General features: G+C 43.0%; 1 protein-coding gene across 1 annotated transcript in view; it reads left to right on the forward strand.

Annotated features, from left to right (window-relative positions):
- Positions 1-24,688, forward strand: part of SLC24A3 (solute carrier family 24 member 3) — a 677,514-nt gene that overhangs the window by 565,419 nt on the left and 87,407 nt on the right. The window contains exon 7 of the mRNA XM_049870001.1: positions 11,462-11,536. Within this exon, the coding sequence (XP_049725958.1) occupies positions 11,462-11,536 (75 nt within the window). The remainder of the gene's footprint in view (positions 1-11,461; positions 11,537-24,688) is intronic.

The following is a 24,688-nucleotide window of genomic DNA, read 5'->3' on the forward strand; positions in this document are numbered from 1 at the left end:
TTAAGTTGTGGTGTTAAGCTTTCTCATGGTGCAGGTGGGGAGCACTCTATGTCTTTCCCTCATGGGCACTCATGCACAGGCAGGGAGTCGGTCATTTCCCTCTGTGTTCCCACCTGTAGTAGCCCTCTCACCCTGGTGCCTTTTCAGCTCCTCCTGGTCCTTGTGCCCATCCATCTCCAGTCTCTGCAAGATTCAGCGGCATTCTCCACAGTGCCACAGTCTCCCTTCACCCTATTCCAAGTGCACAGCTCGTGAACTCCCACAGCCAATCTGCCAAGCCTTAAAAATCAGGCTACAGCTTCCTCCGTTCAGCTCACATCCTGTGTTCTTTGTTTGGGATGTTGCCCAACCTTGTCCCAAAATGGCTGCAGTGAGTGAGTGCTCCAGATGCTAGCGGGTAGGTTCTTGCAGCTTCTGTGCCATCCTTGCTCCTCTTCTACCTGATTTCTATACTCACCTTGACTCTCCAACACCTCAGCTGCCATCTAGAGTTCTGAGATCTCAGTCTGTGTTTGTTTTTTATTCAGTGTTCAGTGGGTTAGTTTCTGGGGATTAATGGGAGCGACCACTCACTTCACCATCTTGCCCAAACTCCTTTCATTGATTGATTCCTAATGTTGAAACACCCTTGCATTCCTGGGATGTATCCCTCTTAATCATGGTGTATGATCATTTTAGTATGTTTTTAGATTTAGTTCACTAGTATTTTATTAAGTATTTTTGCATCTATCTTCATAAGAAATATTGGTCTGTAGTTTTCTTGTGTTGTCTTTGTCTGCCTTTGATATCAGGGTAATGCTCACCTCATAGAATGAGCTAGGTAGCATTCCCTCTGCTTTTATATTTTCAGAAATTTTTGAATAGGATTGGAGTCACTTCTTCTATAAATGTTTGATAGAATTCCCCAGTGAAACCATCTGGTCCAGGACTTTTTGTTGGGAGGTTTTAATTACTGAGTCAATCTCCTCACTAGTTATGGGTCTATTGTGATGCACCATGCTTTTTCTTGAGTCAGGGTAGGGAGTTTATGTGTTTCAAGGAATTTGTCTGTTTCCTCCAAGTTATCTAATTTGTTGGCACACTACTGTTCATAGTATTCACTTACAATCCTTTTCATTTCTGTAGGATCAGTCAAAATGTCCCACTTCCATTTCTAATTTTAGATATTTGCATCTTCTCTCTTTAATTTTGCCGTCTAGCTAAAGGTTTGTCAATTTTATAGATCTTTTCAAAAAATCAACTTTTGGTTTTATTGATTCTCTCTATTGTTTTTCTGTTTATTTTATACCTTTTAATATGCTCTCAGATAGGTCCACAAAGTGTCAAGGGATCCATAGCACAAGAAAGTTTAAAAATCCCTGAGCATGATGGTCAGACCTTTAAGAAATGACATACATTGGTTGTGTTCAGCCTTCTCAATTCTAATTACAATAATTCTTTTAGATCAGGGGTCACAGATGCATATTCCTCCAGGAACCAGGTATGTAGAATACATGAGCAAAGTAGTCAGGTCTAAGGAAAACAAGAATAGAAAGAAAATAGTGTATGACATATAACTCCTGGTTTTAGAGTTGGAGAGCAATAAAGAGTGAAGGGTACTGTGGCCAGCTGAAGAATGAAAGCCCCGTCTAATGAGGGCATAGCTAGTTAGCTCCACGGTGACAAGTGAGATGCCCAAGGTGGCCAAAACATCAAGTTTTTCCAACAGAAGCCAAAAGTTTTGATGTTGTAGAAATATTCCCCACCCCAAATTGTAATGCACGTGTTGAAAATTATTTCAGTAAATAAGAATCAAAGAAAAAAAAAAAACTCTGAGCAGACCAAAGAACCAAAACAATGGTTAACATTTAGCATGAGGTAAGCAGGCAATATGAAAAGAGTCAACTTTCCCTTTACCCTAAAAATATAGTCACCATTTATGTTGTTGAAAAACGGTATTTGCAATGAAGCTGTTGGTCTTGCAAAATTCTATCATATGATCTTCCAGCGTTGTTTCTATCACCAAGGCCATATTTTTCAACTAGCAATTCTAACTTTCACATTCCAATCACCGGTAATTATCAGTGCACCTTGATTGCATATTTGATCAATTTCAGACTGCAGAAGTTGGTAAAAATCTTCAATTTCTTCTTCTTTGACCTTAGCAATTGGTTCGCAAATTTAAATAATAGTCGTATTAACTGGTCTTCCTTGTAGGTGTATGGATATTAGCCTTTCACTGACAGTGTTGTACTTCAGGATAGATCTTGAAATGTTCTTTTTTATGATGACAGTGACACCATTCCTCTTCATTTTGTCATTCCTGGCATAGTAGACCATATGATTATCTGACTCAAAATGGCCAATACTAGTCCATTTCACTAATGCCTAGGATATTGATCTTTACATGTTCTGTTTCATTTTTGACAACTTCTAATTTTCCTAGATTCATACTTTGTACATTTCACGTCCTGATTACTAATGGATGTTGGCAGCTGTTTCTTCTCATTTTGAGTCGTGCCACATCAGCAGATGAAGGTCCTGAAAGCTTGATTCTATCCACGCTATTAAGATTGACCCTACTTTGAGGAGGCAGCTCTTCCCCAGTTGTATTTTGAATGACTTCCAACCTGAGGGACTTATATTCCAACACCATATCAGACAGTGTTCTGCTGCTATTCTTAAGGTTTTCACTGGCCAATTTTTTTTCAGAAATAGACTGCCAGATTCTTCTTCTTAGTCTATCTTAGTCTGGAAGCTCCACTGAAACCTGTCCGTCAAGGGTGACCCTGCTGGTATTTGAAATACCAGTGGCAAAGCTTGTAGTATCACAGCACCACACAAGCCACCACAGTATGACAAACTGACAGACACATGGTAGGGGGATGCCACAGAAATATTTAAGAAGTTAACTTGAATAATGAACAGACAGGGAGTACAAGCCTTCCCTGTGGAAAGAGAAACACAAGCAGGCAGTCACCTGCTCTGAACCTTGGGGCCCCTGGGCTTTTTCACATTGCTTCGTGACACCCAGAGCCTCATCTTTGCACCAGATTCCATGGCATGTGTCCCAAGATGAGAATTGGCTGGAGCAATTATGTCAGCTCAGAAGCTTGGAACCAAACTCCTTGTTATGATTTCTCTATGAAATTTGTGTGAAATAACAACGTTTTTCTGCAATGATAGCAGTTTTATATTTTATGCCATGTAACTATTATGGTGTTCAGTTTGTTATGATAGATTAAAAAAAAAAAAAAGGCAAAGTACCCACCAGTTGAGGGTGGGTACTTATGCCTTTTAAAATGTGTCTGCAATGCCAAATTCCATATTCATCAGGAATAATTGTCACATATATACATATACTTACACTGTATATACTATATGTATATATACACTTACACACACACACAATATGTATGTGATTGCACACTTGGTAAAGTGCTCAGTTGCTAACCAAAAGGTCGGTGGTTTGAACTCACCAGCCACTCAGCAGGAGAAAATATCCGGTGTTCTGTCCTGTAAAGATTACAGCCTAGGAAACCCCGTGGGGCAGCTCTACTATGTCCTGTAAGGTCATTATGAGTTGGAATTGAGTCAATGGCGTACAAGAACATATATATCCCTATATAGATAGATAGCTGCCATCAAGTTGACTCTGACTCATGGTGACCTTATGTACAGCAGAGCGAAACATTCCACGTCCTGCATCATCCTCACAGTCATCAGCTTGTTCAAGGCCATTGTTGCAGCTATTGTGCCAATCCATCTCACCAAGGGTCTGCCTTGTCCTCGTTGACCCTCTCCTTCACCAGACATGGTACCCGTCTCTAACAATGATCCCTCCTAGTGATGTATCCAAAGCAAATAAGTCAGATAATGTCTTTCTGTGAATCGTAAGGTTTTCATTGGCTAATTTCCTGAAGTAGATCAAAAGGCCTTCTTAGTCTGTCTTAGCCTGGAAGCTCCACTGAAGCCTGTCCACCATGAATGACTCTGCTGGTATTTGAAACACCCTTTGCATAGCTTCCAGCATCACAGCAACGCACAAGCCACCACAGTATGTCAAACTTCTAGGTAGGTGGCGGTAAGAAAGTACAACAAAATTTCATGGATCACAGCTTTCACGGAAAATAAATGAAATATATATAAATTTGGAGTACATATTTATGTACATAAAATGTATAGTTTTCTCAAGAAGAATTAAAAGGAGCCAGAATTCCCAAAGATTATCACTCAACATTGAATAAAGGAGAATTTGTTTTTCTGTTTGAGAAGTGTGAATTTTTTTTTGTTCGTTTGTTTTGTTTTTGCATGATGCGGCTCTGAAACTAAATGAAATTATAGGGAGGAAAGTACAGCTGCGTATCAGCAGAGGATGTGTGAAACACACTCCAGAAACGGAAATGTCAAGCTGAAATTCCAGCAGGGAGGGATTCCCAGGACTGTAGGGGAAAATAGAGCCTGCCTGAATTTATGAAGGAGTTTGCAAGCGTATGACCTTTGGTAACCTGTACCATCTGTATTATTGATTAATGAGGTCCAGGGCAGGATTATTCGCCGTTGCTTTTCTCCCAGGACCCCCGGTCTGGTCTTTTCACCAGAGTGACTTCCTTTCAGTTATTTTGCAAAAGTGCGAAGAAGATGAGCTGTCTTCTCGTCAGCCTTTCCCTGCTCTGGGTCGCGTGGCACCTGCCATCCAACGCCTCCTCCAACAGATGCCCAAGAGCCTCCCATTGTGATGTAGAGATGCTGACATGACCTTCTTCTCCAGTAAATGCAGCTCAGGGCCTGAGTCACCATCTGGTCACTGGTTTCCATCTGGACATCAAAGACACTTTAATGGAGAAGCAGAGGGAACCACTTAGACCCCATAGCATCAGTGTATTCATGTTTGTGGAAGGTGAAAGATGCAATCAAATGGTGGTTATATCACCTGTCAAGGAGCTGCATTGATTTTTTTTTTAATTTTTGACTAAACTAGCTAAATGAACAGTAGTTTTTTAGCTGATTCTCTTCTTCCTGGAATGTATACATTAGGGTGTCTGTAGTCTTTGTGGTGGTTCTTTTCTGCTTTGGTTGCATATCTGAATCTCTGTAAAGCAGTTTATTTTGGAAACTGAGCTGTGGTCACTCCTTTTGTGTCTCCCCCTTCTACTGTTTCTCCCCTTCGGCCACCACTTCTAATACACCCTCCTAGAGGCTTAAAGTAATGAAGAGAAGGAGATCCTTATGGGGATGGAGTGATAAATACGGGATGTCTGTTCTTCCTCCTTGCCTCCAGTGGGGCACTGTATCACACTTTATAGGGATGTGGGCTACCTGAGTTCAAATCCTGGCATCCCATTGTTACTGTGTAGTTTTGGTTAAGTCCTTCGCTTTCACCAAACCTCATTTGCTAGCAAATGAGGGTAACAGGTTTCTCTGAGGATTGAATGAGGTTACCCTTTTAAATTTCCTTATTTACAAAAAGTGTCTGATAAATATTTGCTATTGTGTTGAATGGAGTCCCTGAATAGTACAAATGACTAACACACTCTACCGCTAACCAAAGGGTTGGAAGTTCAAGTTCTCACAGAGACACCTTGGAAGAAGTTCCTGGCCACCTGCTTCCAACCCTGTGGAGCACAGTTCTACTCTGACACACATGAGTCAGAATCAACTCAGTGGCAAATGATTTTTTTTTTTTTTTGGTTTATTGTGCTGAATGGTGGTCACAGAAGGGCAAGGTAGAGGTAGGCATGAGTTCATGATCACAGCGTTCATGAACAGTGCTGCAGAACTGTAAGCAGTTTGGGAGTTTATGCCTTCCTTTAATTCCATCTAAAGTGTGAACAGGCATTACTATCTGGTTTAGCTCCTTCCACGTGTGCTCTGGCTCATCACTTCTGTGGAAAGTAGTGGTAGAGACTTTGAACCTGGGGCTGAAATTTGATAACAGTCCGGCATTAAAAACGATTCTATTTGTTATAAAGAAAGAAAAATACATCACTCTTTACCCAAATTTGACATTTAGGCCTAGTGCAAGATGTATATCCTGCAGCTGTAAATCTAAGCGGATAATCTTCGTTGTAGTTTGACTTTTAATTTTAGTTTTTATTTTTATTAAAATTTTATACGCCCAGAATTTAAAGAGGGAACCAGTTTTCAATGGCTTATTATGAAGAGCAGCAGCCTTCCCTTCCCACCCCACAAAATTCCTAGTCTTTCGAGGTAACTACTTGCATTCTTTTGGGTGTTCCTGACATTTCTAAATAACATGCTTAGAAGGCAATTACTTGATTTTTTAATTTCAAGTATTCTCCATTGTCATCGATGGCATTTGAAAGCAGAGAGTTTAGGTCTCTTTCAGCTTCACCCCACCCCACTATCCAGCCCTCCAACTTCCTCAAGTAGTTTTATCATAAGTTTAGGTTAGATAATGTTTTTGTTGTTAATTGCCACTGAGTTGGCTTCAACTCATGGCGACCCCATGTACAACAGAATGAAATGGTGCCTGGTCCTGTGCCATCTTCATGATCATTTATTAATGATTGAGTCCGTTGTTGTGAACACTGTGTATTTTAAGTGCTTTTCAACCTAGGGGCTCATCTTCCAGCACTATATCAGACAATATTCTGTTGTGATCTGTAGAGTTTTCATTGGCTAATTTTTGGAAGTAGATGGCCAGGCCCTTCTTCCTAGTCTTAGTCTGGAAACTCCACTGAAACCTATCCACTGTAGGTGACCCTGCTGGTATTTAAAATACTGGTAGCCTAGCTACCAGTATCAGTCCCTGGTGTATTCAGGTCAGCAATCAAAGCAGAAAGGAGTCACCATAAGGATTACAGATGCCCAGGTATGGATATATTCTAGGAAGAACTGGTCCCTGGAGAAGAACATCATGCCTGGTAAAGTAGAGGGTCAGTGAAAAAGAGGAAGACCCTCAACAAGAAGGATTGACACGGTGACTGCAACAAAACACAGCAGCAATTGTGGGGATGGCACAAGACCGGGCAGTGTTTCATTCTGTTATACGTAGTGTTGCTATGAGTCAAAACCAGCTCGACAGCACCTAACAACAGCAACAGCAATCATAGCAACATGCAAGCCACCACAGTATGACAAACTTTACTTCTCTTATCATAGATTCCTGGCTCCCTGGCGTGGTGCTTTACTGTCATATAATTTCTTGTAGCAAATGGTTTGCTCCCTTATTTTTGGTGGAGCACATCCTCTGAGTCACTTTTCGAGAAAAGGTAAACTTTTGAGACAGCTAAAAAATTTTTTTCTCACTTTTAACGAATAATTTTCTCATTCTTAATTATTGTTTTTACACTTTTAATTAATAATTTGGTTAGGCATAGAATTCTCAGTTTAAATCCTTTTCTCCCTCATTTGAACGCCATTACTCCATTTTCTTCTAGCTTCCAGTTTTTGTTGAAAAATACGTTGTCATTCTGGTTTTTATCATTTATATAAAATCTGCCCCCACCCCCACCTTGGTAGTTTTCAGGATCTGTCCTTTGCCCCAGCATTCTAAAAATTCTGATGTACCTTGGCATCCATTGTTTTTTGGTCTTTTGTACCAGACACTGAGAGGACCCTTTCCCTCTATAAATGCATGTCCTGAACTCTGGGCTTTGTCTTGAATTGTTTATTAGATTCTTTCCTCCCCTCTGTTTTCTCTGTTTCCTTCAGATGTTGCATCTCCTGTTTTCTATTAAGGTGAAGGATGGGCAGTCACTGGGCTGTTCGAAGTTAGGGAGGATATTTGGGAATTAAATTCTTAGTTCTTCATTCATCCTCTTTTCAGGCCTAACTTCACTCAAGCTTCTAGAGCTTTCCCCACGGCCAGCTGAATTACCAATTGTTCTTCTGCTTTCTAGCTTCCAAATTTTTGTTGCTACAGTCATCTCTCCTGTGGTGCACACACGTCACATCTGAGATGCACTCACAGGTGTTCATAAATGCCACATCCATCCAATCAGAGCCAAGATGCTTCCTGAGTGTTAGCACATGAATAGTGCACAGCAAACAATATAGAGAGACAGCAAGCAATACGTAAGAATCGGTGTTCACTCCTAAATGACAGTTTCATGGTGAGGAATCAATGTTTGCTCTCACATCACTGGGCTGGCACATCTCTTGGCTGACTCTCTTCCCTCTGGCTTATCTGTCAACCAGCAGCCTCAGGACAGTCTTGGGCTGGTGTCTCTTGAAGCAGAACTGCTCTAAGGGCAACCCCTACACAGGGTGTACCCAGGATCAGTAGACAGGCCCCTAGCACCTCAGATGGGCCCTCTAGCACCTCGAACTGTTGCCAGGAGCTCCGGGTTCTGTTCAGTGCGACTCTGGCCAGGGCCAAAAAGACAGAGACGGAGTTCAGGAGAATGAAAGGCAACTTTATTGGTTGGCCAAGCAAGGAGACAGTCGGGGCTAAGTACATTTCAAGACTGCTCGCAGGCAGCTCATTGAGGCTGGTTTATATAGGCAAGATCAGTTACAAAATACAAAATAGCATGCACACAGGTGCAGAGCATTCCAGAATGAGTAAGCATTTTCTAGGGCCTGGGCTTGATTCCCTGTGCAGGAGGAAGTTAGCCATTTTTGCTCATTAGCATGTTAGCTCTCCACCCAGAGGTAGAGAATTTACCATGCATGAGGCATTTAATGAGCTAAAGGTTATCCGAGTGCCAAGATGGAGGGCAGGACCCATTTTAGCCAGTTCTGGCTAGCTGGTGGATGTTTCTTTTCAGAGAAGTTCTGAGGAGAAAAACAGCTTCAGGAAATGGGCTAGGTGAGGGGCTCTCCTGAGGAGACAACGATTTTAAGAAAATGGCTCTAGTCCTGTCTTAGAACGGGACCCCTAGAGACTCAGACGGGTCCACTATGTCTCAGATGGGCCCTCTAGCACAACCTCTGGACCTCTAGCTTTCAGCCAGGGTTTCTGCTGCTGCCCATGCCCACTCCTGGTCTCAGGTGCCTTGCTTCTGCAGTCCCAAGAGTGTTACAATTCTTGACCCACTCCTTTCAGGCCACTCTGCTGCCATTTCTCTGCTCAGAAGTTGGCAGCCTCTGCTTCTCCTGGCCTCTGCTGCTGTTTTCTCTCAGCTCTGCCTTCTACAGAGGCCAGGGTTTCTACTACTTCTGGTGCCAGTCTCTTTGGATAAACCTTCCAATCTCTTAGCTCTCAGGCTGATGTCTCCACCCTAACACAATACAGGGAGGGGGTGGGTTGTTCTTTAGCACAGAGCTTACGCATCCCCAGGGACATGCTCACTGTTCTTCAGCCTTGGAAGCTCCAGTGAGCCTCCGGCTTCCCAGGTGATCCCTCTTAGTGAGGTCAGCCCTCATTCACTGGCCACAGGAGCAAAAGGCCAAATCTTCCTCTGCAAATGCGTTCCATACCCGGCATCTTCTATTCTCTTTGCCTTGTGTCTTATTTTAAAAAGCATCTCTCTGCTATTATCTTAGCAGTGTAACAAGAAACAACAAAGGTAACTGTATGTGTTCAGTCTGCCATCTTTAACTGAAAGCCCAAGTGATTTTTTAAAAGAAACTCAGAATTGATATTTGCCACATATTTTAAGCTCCCTTGCACAATTATAATAAATTGAATAAATATTCGCAACCTTTTAGGACCTGCTGGGAAATGAACAGTTTAATCTATTTCATAGATGGTGAGTGATGACAACAGGCCCTAAGAATTGCAATACCAGGAGAGAATGATGAAAGGGTATAGGACACTTTATATTTGTGTTGGAGTGGTTTTCGTGGTGTCATTCCCTTTCTTGAAAACCCCGTCATCTGTAACTTAGATCTGCAAATACAAAACCTAGCAAATCAAAATTAGCAACAGAACATACCTGTGTCTGTATAACAAGGGCAGAATGCGTTAATGCAGAGCGACTGGCCTCATTATTCATTTATGGTTCTATTTAAGTCCTGTCTTTCACATTATTTGAATCCAGGGGCCTCCTCTGGTTTGACTTCGCCTGATCTTTTCTTTTTAGACTGTCACAGCAAGATAGAGAGAGGAGGCTAGAAAGACTGTCCTTATCCTTGGAGTCCCTTTTCATATTGTGTTTGGTGCAGCATATGCCTGTCACGGACCTGGCCAAGAGGTGACATTTGCACAGTCCTTTATCACCCACCAGGCCGAGGACAAAGGCAGCCAGATACCTGCCCTGTGGCCACAGGGTAGTTGACACTTTTCCAGGGAGGAGCAAGGAAGATGTGGGTGACAGCCCAGGAGCCACCTTCTGACATAGCAGAGTAGACCAGCCTAAGCCTTCTTTGTGTGGGTCTGCCAAAACTGGACCTACTCAGCCAAATAGTAAAAAAAGGAAAAATACTATGTATCCCTCAAAAAGATATTTTGCAGGACTTACCAGGGAGAAATGACTCTTCCTCCAGAATAAGGGTGTTTACCTGGTGTCTCCGCTCCTCACGCTGGCCCCGACCTCCGCCGTGTGAGGCTCAGCCCTGGCTGCCCTGCCTACCTCCTCCGGCCAGGGTCTAGGTGCAGAGCACCGAGGACGGCTTAGGTTCCAGCAATGCCTTTGGCCCCACTCAGCAGAGCCGCATCTCCTTAAAGGGGCATTTCCAACTGCTAAGAAGAACAGTTTCTCCCAATCAGTATACAAATAAATCATTTAAAAATTCTTATTAAACAGGGGTCATGTGCCAACAAGGCCAGGTATATAGTGAAGATGAGAGAAGCCACAGGGGACTACAGAAGGGCTTGTCCATGCTCTGCTTTGCTGGCTCAGTCCGTGGAGAAGAGTGGGGTGCACACGGCAGGCATTAGAGTTATTGACCAAAGTGCAGGGAAAGTACACCTCTCACCCCCAACGTTAGGGGTTTGGAGGTAGCCTGTTCTTGGGAGACACAGGATTCCTCCGATGGTGACTTTTCACCAAGGGCTCCCCTCAGCATTTCTGCACCTTTCTTAAACTGCACAGCAGCCCAGGATGCTTCCACCCAGTCTCTCTCCCTCACTCCTTCCCAGGACTCAGACTTGCACCATGGGCCACGGTGCTCCCAGCTTCCCCAGCTGACTTCCTGTCATCTCTCCTGGGTGTTTCCCCTAATAAAATGGTCACAGGCTTAATCCATTTTAGCATTTGCTTCTCAGAAAATCCAGATTAATCTGCCTACAGACTATCAATACACATTGATTGGCAGATCGATTGGGTCAAGGAACCAAAAACCCAAAACTAAACCCGTTGCCATCAAGTCAATACCAACTCATAGAGACCCTATAGGACAGAGTAGAGCTGCCCCATAGAGTTTCCAAGCAGAGCCTGGTGGATTCGAACTGCCGACCTTTTGGTTAGGAGCCATAGCTCTTAACTGCTATGCCACCAGGGTTTCCAGGTTGAAGAACGGAAAGCAGAAATGCCAAGTCGTATTCCTGGTTTACCACCAGACAGAGCCTGCAGGACTCATGGTTTCTCATTTTCATAGTCTGATACCCTATTTCTTTCTGCCTTTTCTTTAGGTTGTGGCTCTTTCCTCCTGGTGCCTGCTGAGGGATTCAATTTACTACACACTGTCTGTGGTTGCACTTATCGTGGTAAGTGTTTGGTACCTAAATTCTCTGACCGCAGGGCCTTTCCCTAAAAAACACCAATGTATCATTAACATTTTTTATTTAATGCCCACACAGTATTTTTCTCACTACTTGGGGTTACGTACAGCTCATCTGCATGAAGTGAGTTTAAGAACATGGATGATGAATGAACCAATAAGTGAATATCTACACATGGAGGCTGTTTTTCTTTCTTCCAGTTACTTGATCACCTAGGCCCGCAGCCTGATAGTTTGGTGCTCAAAAATTTTGACTTGCGTTATGTGGTTCCAGGGGACTCCTCCCATCTTTGTCCAGGGCCTTTCTGACCATTTCTTCTCACTTCTGTCATGGGCTTTTCTGTAACTCCCTTCAATGTCAGTGTCCCAGGGTTTGGGCCTTGTTTCTCCCCTCCTCTCACCGTACACCCTCCCAGACAATCCGCCTTCTCCCAGAGCCCATTCTTTGTGTTGACAACCCCACATCTGTATTCTCAGCAATGACATCTCCCTGAAGCCCAGTCGTATCTACTAGACATCTTCATGTCCCAAACTCAACATGTCTCTCTTTACCTGAACGTACTATGTTTTTCCAAAACTGGACATTCTTTCTGTATTTCAACCCATTTCTGTCATAGGCACCCGACCTGGGATTGATATTAAATTGACCTTTTTTTAGCAACTCCCACCATATCCACATTGCTTAATATTACCGTGGATTTTCACTTCATCAGAATCTCCCCACTGGGAGATGGGAGCTCTTATGCACTGCCGGTGGGAATGCAAAATGATACAACCGTTTTGGAAAATGATATGGTGCTTCCTTAGAAAACTCGAAATAGAAATACCATATGATCCAGCAATCCCACTCCTAGAAATATATCCTAAAGAAATGAGTCATCACACGAATAGAAATATGCACACCCATGTTCATTGCAGCACTGTTCACAATAGCAAAAAGATGATAACAGCATAGATCCCCATCGACAGAAGAATGGATAAACAAACTGTAGTACATACACACAATGGAGCATTACACAATAATAAAGACCAGTGATGAATCTGTGAAGCATTTTATAACACGGAAGAATCTGGAGAGCCTTATGTTGAGTGAAATAAGTCAACCAGAAAAGGACAAATATTGTATGAGACCACTATCGTAAAAACTTACAAAAAGGTTTATAAACAAAAAGAAACAATCTTTAATGGTTACAAGGGAGGGGCGGGGTGGGAATGGAAAAACACTTAGTAGACAATAGATAAGTGGTAACTTTGGTGATGTGTATGACAGTACACAATACTGGGGAGGCCAGCACACCCTGTACAGGGCAGGGTCACGGTAGCTCCATAGATACATCCAAACTCCCTGAGGGACTGAATTGCTGGGCTGAGGGCTGTGGAGACCATGGTCTCAGGGAACATCTAACTCAATTGGCATAACATAGTTTATAAAGAAAATGTTCTACATTCTACTTTGGTGAGTAGCACCTGGGGTCTTAAAAGCCTGTGAGCAGCCATCTAAGATGGTCTTACCCCTTCAGGAGCAAGGGAGAATGAAGAAAACTAAAGATACAAGGGAAAGATTAGTCCAAAGGACTGACTAATGGACCACAACTACCATGGCCTCTACCAGACTGAGTCCAGTACAACTAGATGGTGCCAGTTACCACTACAGACTGCTCTGACAGGGATCACAACAGAGCGTCACAGACAGAGCTGGAGGAAAATGTAGAACAAAATTCTAACTCAAAAAGAAAGACCAGCCTTGCTGGTCTGACAGACTGGAGAAAGCCTGAGAGTGTGGCCCCTGGCACCCCTTCACCTCAGTAATGAGGTCACTCCTGAGGTTCACCCTTCAGCCAAAGATTGAATAGGCCCATGGAACAAAACAAGACTAAAGGGGCGTGCCAGCCCTGGGGCAGGGACTGGAAGGCAAGAGGGAACAGGAAACCTGGTAATACAGAGCCCAGGGTTGAGCAGGGAGAGTGTGAAATGTCGTGGGGTTGTTAACCAATGTCATACAACAATGTGTGTACTAACTGTTTGATGAGAAACTAGTTTGTTCTGTAAACCTTAATCTAAAGTACAATTAAAAAAGGAAAAAAAAATTTCCCCACTGCATGCCTCACACCATACACAAAAAAATTCAGATGGATATAGGACCTAAATGGGAAAACTAAAACCATAAAATTCTTAGAAGAAAATGCAGGGGCAATTCAGTCAGGCCTGGCTTTTTAATAATGGATTATCTAATGTAATAACAAAAAGTACAGACAACAAAAGACAAAATAAATAAATAGGACCTCATAAAAATTAAAATCTTTTGTTCATCAAAAAAGTGAAAAGACAAGCTACAGAGTGGGAAAGTGTCTTTGGAAACCATATATCCAACAAGAACCTAATAACCAAAATATATATAAAACTTCAACAACTTAACAGCAAAAAGAGAAATAACTGAATCATAATACGGGCAATGGAATTGAATAGACATTTCACCAAAGAGAATATTCAAATGGCCACCAAAGACATGAAAAGATGCTCGGCATCATTAGCCATCAGAGAGATGCAGATCAAAACTACAACGAGATACCATTTCACTCCCACTAGGATGGCTAAGATAGAAACAAACCAAAATTAGAAAATAACAAATGTTGACGAGGATATGGGGAAATTGGAACCCTTATCCAATGCTGATAGAAATGCAGAATGGTACAGCTGCTGTGGAAAATAGTGAAGTGGTTCCTCAAAAAACTAAAAATAGAACTACCATATGACCAAGCAATTCCACTTCTAGGTATTATACCTAAAAGAAAGCAGAGACTCGTACACCAGTGTTCACTGCAGCACTATTCACTATAGCCAAAAGATGGAAACCATCTAAATGCCCATTAGTGGATGAATGGATAAACAAATTGTAGTATTTACACACAATGGAATACTACTCAGCCAGTAAGAGAAATGAAGTCTTGATCCGTGCTGCAGCATGGATGGGGTTTGAAGACATGAGGCTGAGTGAAATAAGTCAATCATAAAAGGGCAAATATTATATTACCTCAGTTATATAAAAAGTCAAGAAGAGACAAATGTGTAAAGACCAAAATTTATTAGTGGTTACGGGGCAAAGGGTGAACGATTGCTTATGGAGTACTGAGCTTCAGTTTACAGTGATGGAAAAATCCCGTTATTTCAAAGGGAAGGGTTGCACAGCCAATTATTGTAAGTGCTGCCAATAACTTGCTCAACCATAAAAAGTTGAATTGACAAAAGTTTTGTGATAGATTTACTTAAAACAATGACAAAAAAAGTGTAGCTGCTGAGGCTTTTTATGTACAACCAAATACCTCATGGGATTTGGTTCTTTGGTTTGGAGGTTTAGGGTCGTAGTTTCACGCGACATCCCAGTTAATTGGCCTGATAATGTGTTCGGTGCATTTGTTCTACTTTGTAGTTCGTTGCATAGTGCCCAGGATCTTAAAAGCTTGCAAGCAGCCATCCAAGGTACAACAGTTGTTCACTCTTCACCTGGAGCAACAGAGGAAGAAGGAACATCAGGAATAGGAGAAAATGGATATGTGGCTAATTGCCTCTGGGAACAACTGGACCAGAAGAACTGGTTGGTGTCCGGATATCATTATTAAACATTTTGATCAAAGATGCTGTAGAAGAATCCTTATCAAAAGGAGGGAAATGTAGAACGGAATTTAAAATTCTCATAGAATCTAGACTTTGTGGAGCCATGGAGGCTGGGTGAACCCCTAAAACTATTGCCTTGGGATATTCTTTAAACCTTAAACCAAAAATATTCCCTGAAGTCTTCTTAAAACCAAACAATAGTTTACCTTAACTAGTAAAGAATGTCTGCCTTTAGCATTGTGCTCTTTTAAGAACTGTCTATATAAGATCGAGCTGACACCAGCAATTCAAAAAATTAGATAGGAAACTTAGGGGGCAGTGAGGTTATGTTAATGGAGGAGGAACAACTCAGAGAAGGAGGGTGAGAATGGTTGCACAACTCAAAGAATGTAATCCATGTCACTGAACTGTACATGTAGAAACTATTACATTGGTGTATGTTCTGCTGTGCATATTCTCAACAACAACAAAAGTAAAATAAATTATTTTTTAAAAAGCCAACCACAGATAAGCAATATGAAGAAAGAAGTTGTATGTAAGTCACCAGAAATTGTTAGGCAAATATATGAAGAAATACTGTAGTGCACGAAGGAGTCGAAAGAACTGAAAATTCAAATCCAGTATAATGTAAGCCTATTAAATAAGCAAGCATGTTAAGTCCAGTTAACAGGTCATGTTAGCAAGTTAGTTTCACGCATACATTGCTGAAGTCTCATGAACTGATACAGATGTTAGAGTGGGAAACAAATGAATAAATACTCTTATCTGACCTCAGTAATCATTCCAAAAATAATCCAGCTAAGGAGAGCTACGTGCATAAAGTGATGGCTGGAGCATTTTGTTAGCATAGAGAAAAACCACAACTTCAATATCCAGAAGTATCGTAGGAAACCATTTAATTATGGTATACTCATTTGAGGGAATATTAAATGCTGAAGGAAACATGCTTATGCTTCTAAAGTGAATAAAGGGGAATTAACAATGGGGAAAAAGCTCCCCACTGTGTCTCCCCAGTAGCCCACTCCGTATCTCTCATCTCCTCAGCTCTGGCCTGAGCTGATGCAGGGCTGTGTGTTGCAGGTCATCCTAGGTGGTGTTGCAATGTAGTAGCCTCACTGCCCCCTACCCCCTGCCCTCGCCACCCCAGTCAATCCTCAGAGATGCCCAAGTGATGTCTCTACAAAGAACATCTCAAGCGCCATTCCCATGTTTAACTGACCAGTGACTCCGTGCCATCTGTAGGAAGAAAACCCAAGCTCCTTAGCTTGGCAAGCAGAGCCGTCCAGAAGAAGGAGAGCAGCAAATCGGAAAGAACCCCAAAATAGGAGTTGGGGGATCTGACTCCTAATTCTAGTCCCCTGATCACTAGCTCTGTGATCCTGGGGAAATCAACTCTCTGGGTCTTAGTTTTCTTACCTACAAAACAGGAATCAATCCACTACAGGGTCTACTCACCTGTTTTACAAAACACTTACCCGTAGAATATTTTATTATAAATCTCTATACAAAGACAATAAAGTGATGTTTGGTATGAGACTCTCAACAAGGAACCAGACAGGTACCTCCACTCTTGCCAGCGTACGTGGCCTGCGACGGGCAAGCCCACACTGGTCACTTCGTACTCAGCTCTTGCGCCTTTAGAGATTTTTTAGAGTGATTTTTGAAAATTACTGTTTTCAAGATACATGGTTAGAGGATGATGTAAATGCACGCAACTGTCTCCTTTGCTGAACTCCAGAAAGAGATGACCACTTCTGTAAAGACAAGGTGATGAGGCAGAGCAGACTGTGTCAAGCAGAGACCTAACAATCTCCATGCCCAAACGCTAATTGGCCGGAGTTTGCTCCTGTTCCAGTTTTCAGCCTAGACGCCTCCTGGAGCATGTGTGAAATAAACTTGTCTTCTGTTGATTTATCTGGACGTGCCCAAGATAAAACGAATGCGGTTGTTAATAATGATGTGTGAAAAAGTTAAGAGGTTTTGCTTCTTCAGGCTGAAGCTGCCAAATCCTCCCAAGCCTGGTCTCTGGGCATAAACCCTGGCAGCCCTTCTTGTGCAGCGTATAAATCACAGAGCACGCGCCAGCTGGATGCCCCAGCTGCTGGGGCAGCCCTTTCTTTCCGTCAGAGGGCAACAAAGCGGAAAAGGAAATGCATCACTGCCCTTATCTGAAGATTTGGATTGTATATTTGCAGGCCAGTTGTCAAGGCTAGAGTTCTGTGATTTTGAGAAAAATTGCATTTCTCCACTGAAAGACAAGGTTTGAGCCCTGAAGGTTAGATCTTGGTTATTTTTATTCTGACTGATGTTTCTCCAACCTCAATGTGCATTGGAAATACCCAGCATCTTCTGTAAAATGCAGAATTCAAATATTGTAATTCAGAGGTCCTGGGGTTATTGTTGTCAGTTGCTGTCAAGTGGGCTCAAATCCAGGGCAACACCATGTAAAACAATGCCTGTGCCATCTTCACAATCATTGGTATGCACTCTCCATTGTTTCGGCCACTGTGCATTTTGAGTGCCTTCCAACCTAGCAGGCTCATCTTCCAGCACTATACAGGGCAAGACCCTTTTTTTTTTTTTTTAATTGTACTTTGGATGAAGGTTTACAGAACAAACTAGCTTCTCATTAAACAGTTAGTACATATTGTTTTATGGCATTGGGTACAAACCCCACGACCTGTCAACATTCCCCCTTCTCAACCTTGGGTTCGCTGTTACTAGCTTTCCTGTCCTCTCCTGTCTTCCAGTGCTTGCCCCTGGCCTGGTGTGCCCCTTTAGTCTCGTTCTGTTTTATGGGCCTGTCTAATCTTTGAATGAAGGCTGAACCTCAGGAGCGACTTCATTACTGAGCTAAAAGGGTGTCTGGAGGCCATACTCTCGGGGTTTCTCCAGTCTCCAGTCAGGCCAGTAAGTCTGGTCTTTTTCTGTGAGTGTGCCTCTGTCCAGGAACCTCTATTGTGATCCCTGTCAGCGCAGTCAGTGGTGATAGCCGGGTACCGTCTAGCTGTACTGGACTCAGTCTGGTGGAGGCCATGGTAGTTGTGGTCCATTAGTCCTTTGGACTAATCTTTCCCTTGTATCTTTAGTTTTCTTCATTCTCCCTTGCTCCCATAGGGGTGAGACCAGTGGAAGATCTTAGATGGCCATTCACAGGCTTTTAAGACCCCAGACGTCACTCACCAAAGTAAAACGTAGAACATTTTTTTATAAACTATGTTATGCCAGTCGAGTTAGATGTTCCCGGAGGCCATGGTCCCCACAGCTCTCAGCCCAGCAATTCCACCCCTCAGGGAGTTTGGATGTGTCTGTGGAGCTTCCAAGACCTTGCCTTGTACAAGTTGTGCTGGCTTCCCCAGGATTGTGCACTGTCTTAACCTTCACCAAAGTTACCACTTATCTATTGTCTGTTTAGTGCTTTTCCATCCCCACTTCTCCCCTCCCTCGTAACCATCAAAGATTGTTTCGTTTGTTGTGTAAACCTTCTCATGAATTTTTATAGCAGAGGTCTCATGCAATATTTGTCCTTTTGTAATTGACTTATTTCACTCAGCATGATGCCCTCCAGATTCATTCATGTTGTGAGATACTTCTCAGATTCATCCTTGTTCTTTATTGTTGTGTAATACTCCATTGTGTGTATGAACCATAGTTTGTTTATCCATTCATCTGTTGATGGGAATCTAGGTTGTTTCCATCTTTTTGCTATTGTGAACAATGCTGCAGTGAACATGGGTGTGCATCTGTCTATTCGTGTGACAACTGTTATTTTTCTAGAATATATTCCTAGGAGTGGGATTGCTGGATCATATGGTATTTCTATTTCTAGCTTTCTAAGTAAGTGCCATATCATCTTCCAAAATGGTTGTATCATTTTGCATTCCCACCAGTAGTGCATAAGAGTTTCAGTCTTCCCACAGTCTCTCCAACATTTGTCATTTTCTTTTTTTTTTTATTTGTGCCAGTAGTGCTGGGGTTAGATGGTATCTCATTGTGCTTTTGATTTGCATTTCTCTAATGGCTAGTGATCATGAGCATTTCCTCATGTGTCAGACAGTATTCTGTTGTGATCCGTAGGATTTTTAATGGCTAATTTTCTGAAGTAGATCTCCAGGCCTTTCTTCCTGGTCTACCTTAGTCTGGACGCTCCACTGAGACCTTCCCACCATGGGTGACCCTGCTGGTATTTGAAATACCAGTAGCATAGGTCCCTGCATTATAGCAACGTGCAGGCCTCCACCCACTGACACAGTACAATAAAATGACAGATGAGTGGTGGGGTCCTGGGTAGGATGAAGGATATTGCATCTTCCCAATCCCAGATAATTCTGTTGCCAGTAGCACCACACTACACTTTGAGAAACACAATTTTAAGTATGGTTAGAGAACATTCCCTTAGGGCAGTGAGCTGTTGCATGTTTTTATTGTTTTTAGAGTAAATTTCAAGATTTTCAAAGTACAGGAATTTTGGATGCCTAGCTTTAATTATCTGGATTTCTGACTACTCTTAGTCTAAGAGGAGCCCTGGTGGCGCAATGGTTAAGATTTCGGCTGCTAACCAAAAAGGTCGACAGTTCAAATCCACCAGCCATTCCTTGGAAACCCTGTGGGGCAGTTCTACTCTGTCCTTTATAGGATCACTATGAGTCGAAATCAACTCGACAGCAATAGGTTTAGTTTTGATGTTTAGTCTAAGTGAATTATTGACTCTTATTAAATTGTATAACATTTCAAAGAGTGGAAATTCCAGAACACTTAATTGTGCTCATGTGGAACCTATGCATAGACCAAGAAAAAGGCAGTCCTTCAAAGAGAACAAGGGAAACTGCATGGTCGAAAATCAGGAAAGGTGTGTGTCAGGATTACATCTGTTCATCATACTTATTCAGTCTGTATGCTGAGCAAATAATCCTAGAAGCTGGACTATATGAAGAAGAATGTGCTATCAGGAATGGAGGAAGACTCATTAACAACCTGCGATGATCTGCAGATAACCCAACCTTGTTTGCACAAAATGAAGGAGACTTGAAGCACTTACTGATGAAGATCATAGACCAGACCACGGCCTTCAGTATGGATTACACCTCAACATAAAGAAAACAAAAATCCTCACAAGTGGACCAATCAGCAACATCATGATAAACAGAGAAAAGTTTGAAGTTGTCAAGGATTTCATTTTACTTGGATCCACAATCAACACCATGGAAGCAGCAGTTAGGAAATCAAACAATGCATTGCATTGGGCAAATCTGCTGCAAAAGATTTCTTTAAAGTGTGAAAAAGCAAAGATGTGACTTTGATGACTCTGGTGTGCCTGACCCAACCCATGGTATTTTCAAAATCGAATCATATGCATGTGAAAACCGGACAATGAATAAGGGAGATCGAAGAAGAGTTGGTGCCTGCGGACTACCAGAAGAACGAAGGAATCTATTTTGGAAGAAGTACAGCCAGAATGCTCCTTAGAAGCGAGAATGGCGAGACTTCATCCCACCTACTTTGGGCATGTTATCAGAAGGATCCAGTCCCTGGAGAAGGACATTATGCTTGGTAAAGTAGAGGGTCAGCAAAAAAGAGGAAGACCCTCAGCGAGATGGATTGACGCAGTGGCTGTAACAGTGGGCTCAAGCATAACAACAATTGTGAGGCTGGTGCAGGACTGGGCAGTGTTTCGTTCTGTTGTACATAGGGTCTCTATGAGACAGAACCGACTCAACAGCACCTAACAACAACAGCAATTAAATCATAGCCCAAATCCCCAGTGTCACTTCAAATGGGGCTTAAAATAGCCATAAGTGACACGAGTGCGTTAGCCAGAAGCGCAGCACTTAGCAAAGTAGATTTTTGCAGTGTCCCTAAATCTCTTCCATGTCCCCACTTCTGGGCTTCTGCTTACACACTCTGCGTCTGTTTGTCAAGGTTTCCTCTAACAAACTCTTTCTGTGTTTACCCTGATGTCAGGGTAACAAAGCCATTTTTCTTCCTGTCTTCTGTGTGTGATACTAAGCTTCTCTACAGGTCTTTGAAATGGCACACTTAAAATTCCTTTATTTAAAAGCTCTTCTTCCTACCCAGGAAATAATTACCAACCTTCCCTAACAATTTGTTTTTTTTATCTTTGGGGTTTTTACCTTCTCCCCATTTTATGGTTCTGGAATGTTCAGAAGGGATAATAGCCAGTTCCCTAAGATGTATGATAAAGAGCTTGTTCACCCAGAGGGCAGGTTAGGATTAAGTGGGCCCAGATGCTGCTTCTGTGCACATCTGGGTCAAAAGGCCATTCAGGTGAACTCTGGGGCTGGAGACCCAGAGAGCAGGAGAGATGACTTCTCCAGTGACGCACCAGTGGCTGCCAAGGCAGGCAGGGTTCAGTGTCATTTCTACCTGGATTGTAAAACAGCTGAGATGTAAGTTGGTGCGGATGAGACATAAACAGGGCTAGAAAGGTGAAGAAATAGGAATGAGGCTAGCACATGCATTCTGAGACCTTAGAGCTTCCAACAGTGAATTTAGGAACAAGGAGCTCCCTTCGCCTTTGGAATTTAAGGAGCAGGCAGAAGACGTTAAGATCGTGTTATTGTCTAAAGCGGCTATAATTTCAGAATCACCGAGTGCCTGTCTCTCTGCACTCTGTCCCCCCACCCCAATCAGGCACCGCCTTTAACCCTAGTGACGTTCTCTGAATCAAAGGAAGCATCAGGCTTTGAAGAAACTCCACCCTGCCCATGAGGCTTGCCCAGCCACTCTCTGCAAGAGAATTTTCACCTCTTAGGTCCTGGGGACATCCTGGGTTCTTTGGAGAGCATCCCTGTGTGTGCCAGCCAACAGTCCACAAATGATGGTAGACTCTCCTGCAGCCTCTCTGTTCCCCCAACAAGCGCTGTGGCCATGGACGTCTCCTGCCTCCCAGTCCTACTCTGTCTCCAGATTCCAGCAGGCTGACAGTTTCTCGTATTGAAATGTTAGTGTAATTTATATAATCATGTAATTTGCATAAATGCAAATGCTTCATTACATTGTCAGTCTAACAGCTGCCCTAAAAGGAATAGTTTATTTTTACCCTTTATCTCTGCTTGAGAATGGGGATTGTGAACATCAAGAGCAGGCAAGCCTCCTCCGGTGGCGGCAGGAAATGGGCCTGAGAGACAAACTCATAGTCCAGATTCGCCAGGGGTCTACTTGATCTGCCAGTCTCGGGTGGCCTGCTGCGGGGCAACCGGAGCACTGGCACAGCAGTGAGGCTCGTCCGAGGCAGCACTTCCCTTTCCTTCTTGTGGGAAACTTGCCCCCAAGTGTTCCCTTCAATCCCCTTTAGTGGGAATGGGGAGGGACCAACCTGCTGCCCCAGCTGTCGTGACGATGCTCCAGGCAGTGCTGTCTGGCACAGCTTCTGCCATGATGGACGCCTTCTACATCTGCACTGTCCACATGTGGCTCTGGAGCATGTGAAATGTGGCTAGTGAGACTGAAGAACTGAATTTTTAATCTAATTAATTTTAATTTCAGTAGCTACGTGTGTCTAATAGGTACCATACTAGACAGCACAGTTCTAGAGAGTAAGCCCTTTCATAGAAAATATACCACACTTTCTCACAGACATCCATAATTTTTAACAAACCTAGACTTGATCCCTAATATGGGACTGACTATTATGTTGAGGCTGTCCATAAAGATTTACCAGCTTAATACTCACAACTGTGCAAGCTAGCCACCGATGAACCCCGTTTCACACACGGCAAAACCAAGGCCACAGATATCAAGTGATTTGCCCAGGGCCAGACAGCCACAGTACCTCGGGCTTCCCAGGGCAAGTATTTAAGATGGCATAGCTGTACTGCCCCAGTTAAAAATCTAGAAGTCCCCCCAACAAAATCTGCCTCTTCAGTCTTTACAGTTATCTTTATTCCCACCATGCAATCCCCTTGTTAATGATGCTTGTCTCTGTGACTGATTTTAAAGTCACCTTTTTAGGCAGAGAGAAATAGCTTCACCTACCCCTCTCCTAGAAGTTGTTCATTAAAAATAAATCTTAAACAGTTCAGAAATCTCTGTATCTCGCCTTTCTTAGAGATCATGCTGACCCTTCGTTTCTCACCTAGCCTCCTTGGCCCTGCCCCTCTGCTTGCCCCCCTTCCCCCTCAAACCCATTCCTACCTGGAAGTTAACCTCTTCTCTCTCCGTTTAGAGACGTTGAAGTCTTATGGTCATTGTGCCCATCACCTTTCAGCTCTCCTGCTGGCAAAATGGGAGTAACTATGGTAGCTAGAAGATGCGATGAAAACACAGGGGATGTCGGAGAGAACTTTTAGTTCCTTAAACCAAACCACTTGAAATCGTTTTAAAGACCAAGGTGCACCTGACCCACACCATGGTGTTTTCAGTCACCACATATGCATGTGAAAGCTGGACAATGAATAAGGAAGGCTGACGAAGAATTGATGCCTTTGAATTATGGTGTTGGTGAAGAATATTGAATATACCATGAACTGCCAGAAGAACCAACAAATCTGCCTTGGAAGAAGTACAGCCAGAGTGCTCCTTAGAAGCAAAGAAGGTGAAACTTTGTCTCACGTACTTTGGACATGTTATCAGGAGAGATCAGTCCCTAGAGAAGGACATAACGCTCGGTAGAATAGAGGGTCAGTGAAAAAGAGGAAGACTCTCATGAAATGGACTGACACAGTGGCTGCAACAGTGGGCTCAAGCAAAGCAAAGATCACGAGGATGGCACAGGACTGGGCAGTGTTTCCTTCTGATGTACATAGGGTCGCTATGAGTCGAAAGCGACTAACAATGACAACCAACCAAACCAGCTACAGTCACACAAAGCCACCTGTCCCAGAATGCCTGCTCTGACAGAAGGAAGGGCCTGCTCTGAACGATGCTGGTGTAAACTAGGGAGTGAAGGCTCTAGATGGCGTTTGCTCTCGAGCAGGGAAGTGGGTCAGCTGTGCTGGGGAATTCAGTGCACATAGGAGAGCCCTCTTCTTTTACAAGAACTGTTTGGAAATTCTGATTTAATTGTTCGTTTTTGTTTTTGAACTTCTTAGCAATCATAATCCCTTTGGCTTAACAACTATTATTGTCCGAAATCCTAACTTCATTCTCACATCCTTTTTCCCAGCCCGCCCGTATATATTTGTATAAAACGACCAGCCCTGCTCAGGACTTGCCTTTGGGTCCTGTTTATCCCTGCCCTCCTGCAGCCACCTACCTGGATTGGAGGCCATCTTCTGGCGTAACAGCCAGCTTTCTAGTGCATTCTGTCTGATTCTTCACCTCAGATGAAATCACCGTGGCTTTAGCTAAGCCATCTGCCACTCCTGGCCACAAAATGAGAAGGTTGGGACTCCATGCACACATCTCCAAGGAGAACCCCAAGCTACTGAGTGACAAGGGTCTAGCGGGGCTGTTTCCATTTAGCACGTAGCAAGAGAGGGAAGATTTTTAAGGTCTCAGTCTTTGAAAGAAAGAGGTGGTGCGGTTTTCTCCTATTAGTTTCACTGATTTAAACTCTAATGGTGCC

The sequence above is a fragment of the Elephas maximus genome, chromosome 25, assembly GCF_024166365.1.
Source record: "Elephas maximus indicus isolate mEleMax1 chromosome 25, mEleMax1 primary haplotype, whole genome shotgun sequence".
Classification (NCBI taxonomy): Eukaryota; Metazoa; Chordata; class Mammalia; order Proboscidea; family Elephantidae; genus Elephas; species Elephas maximus.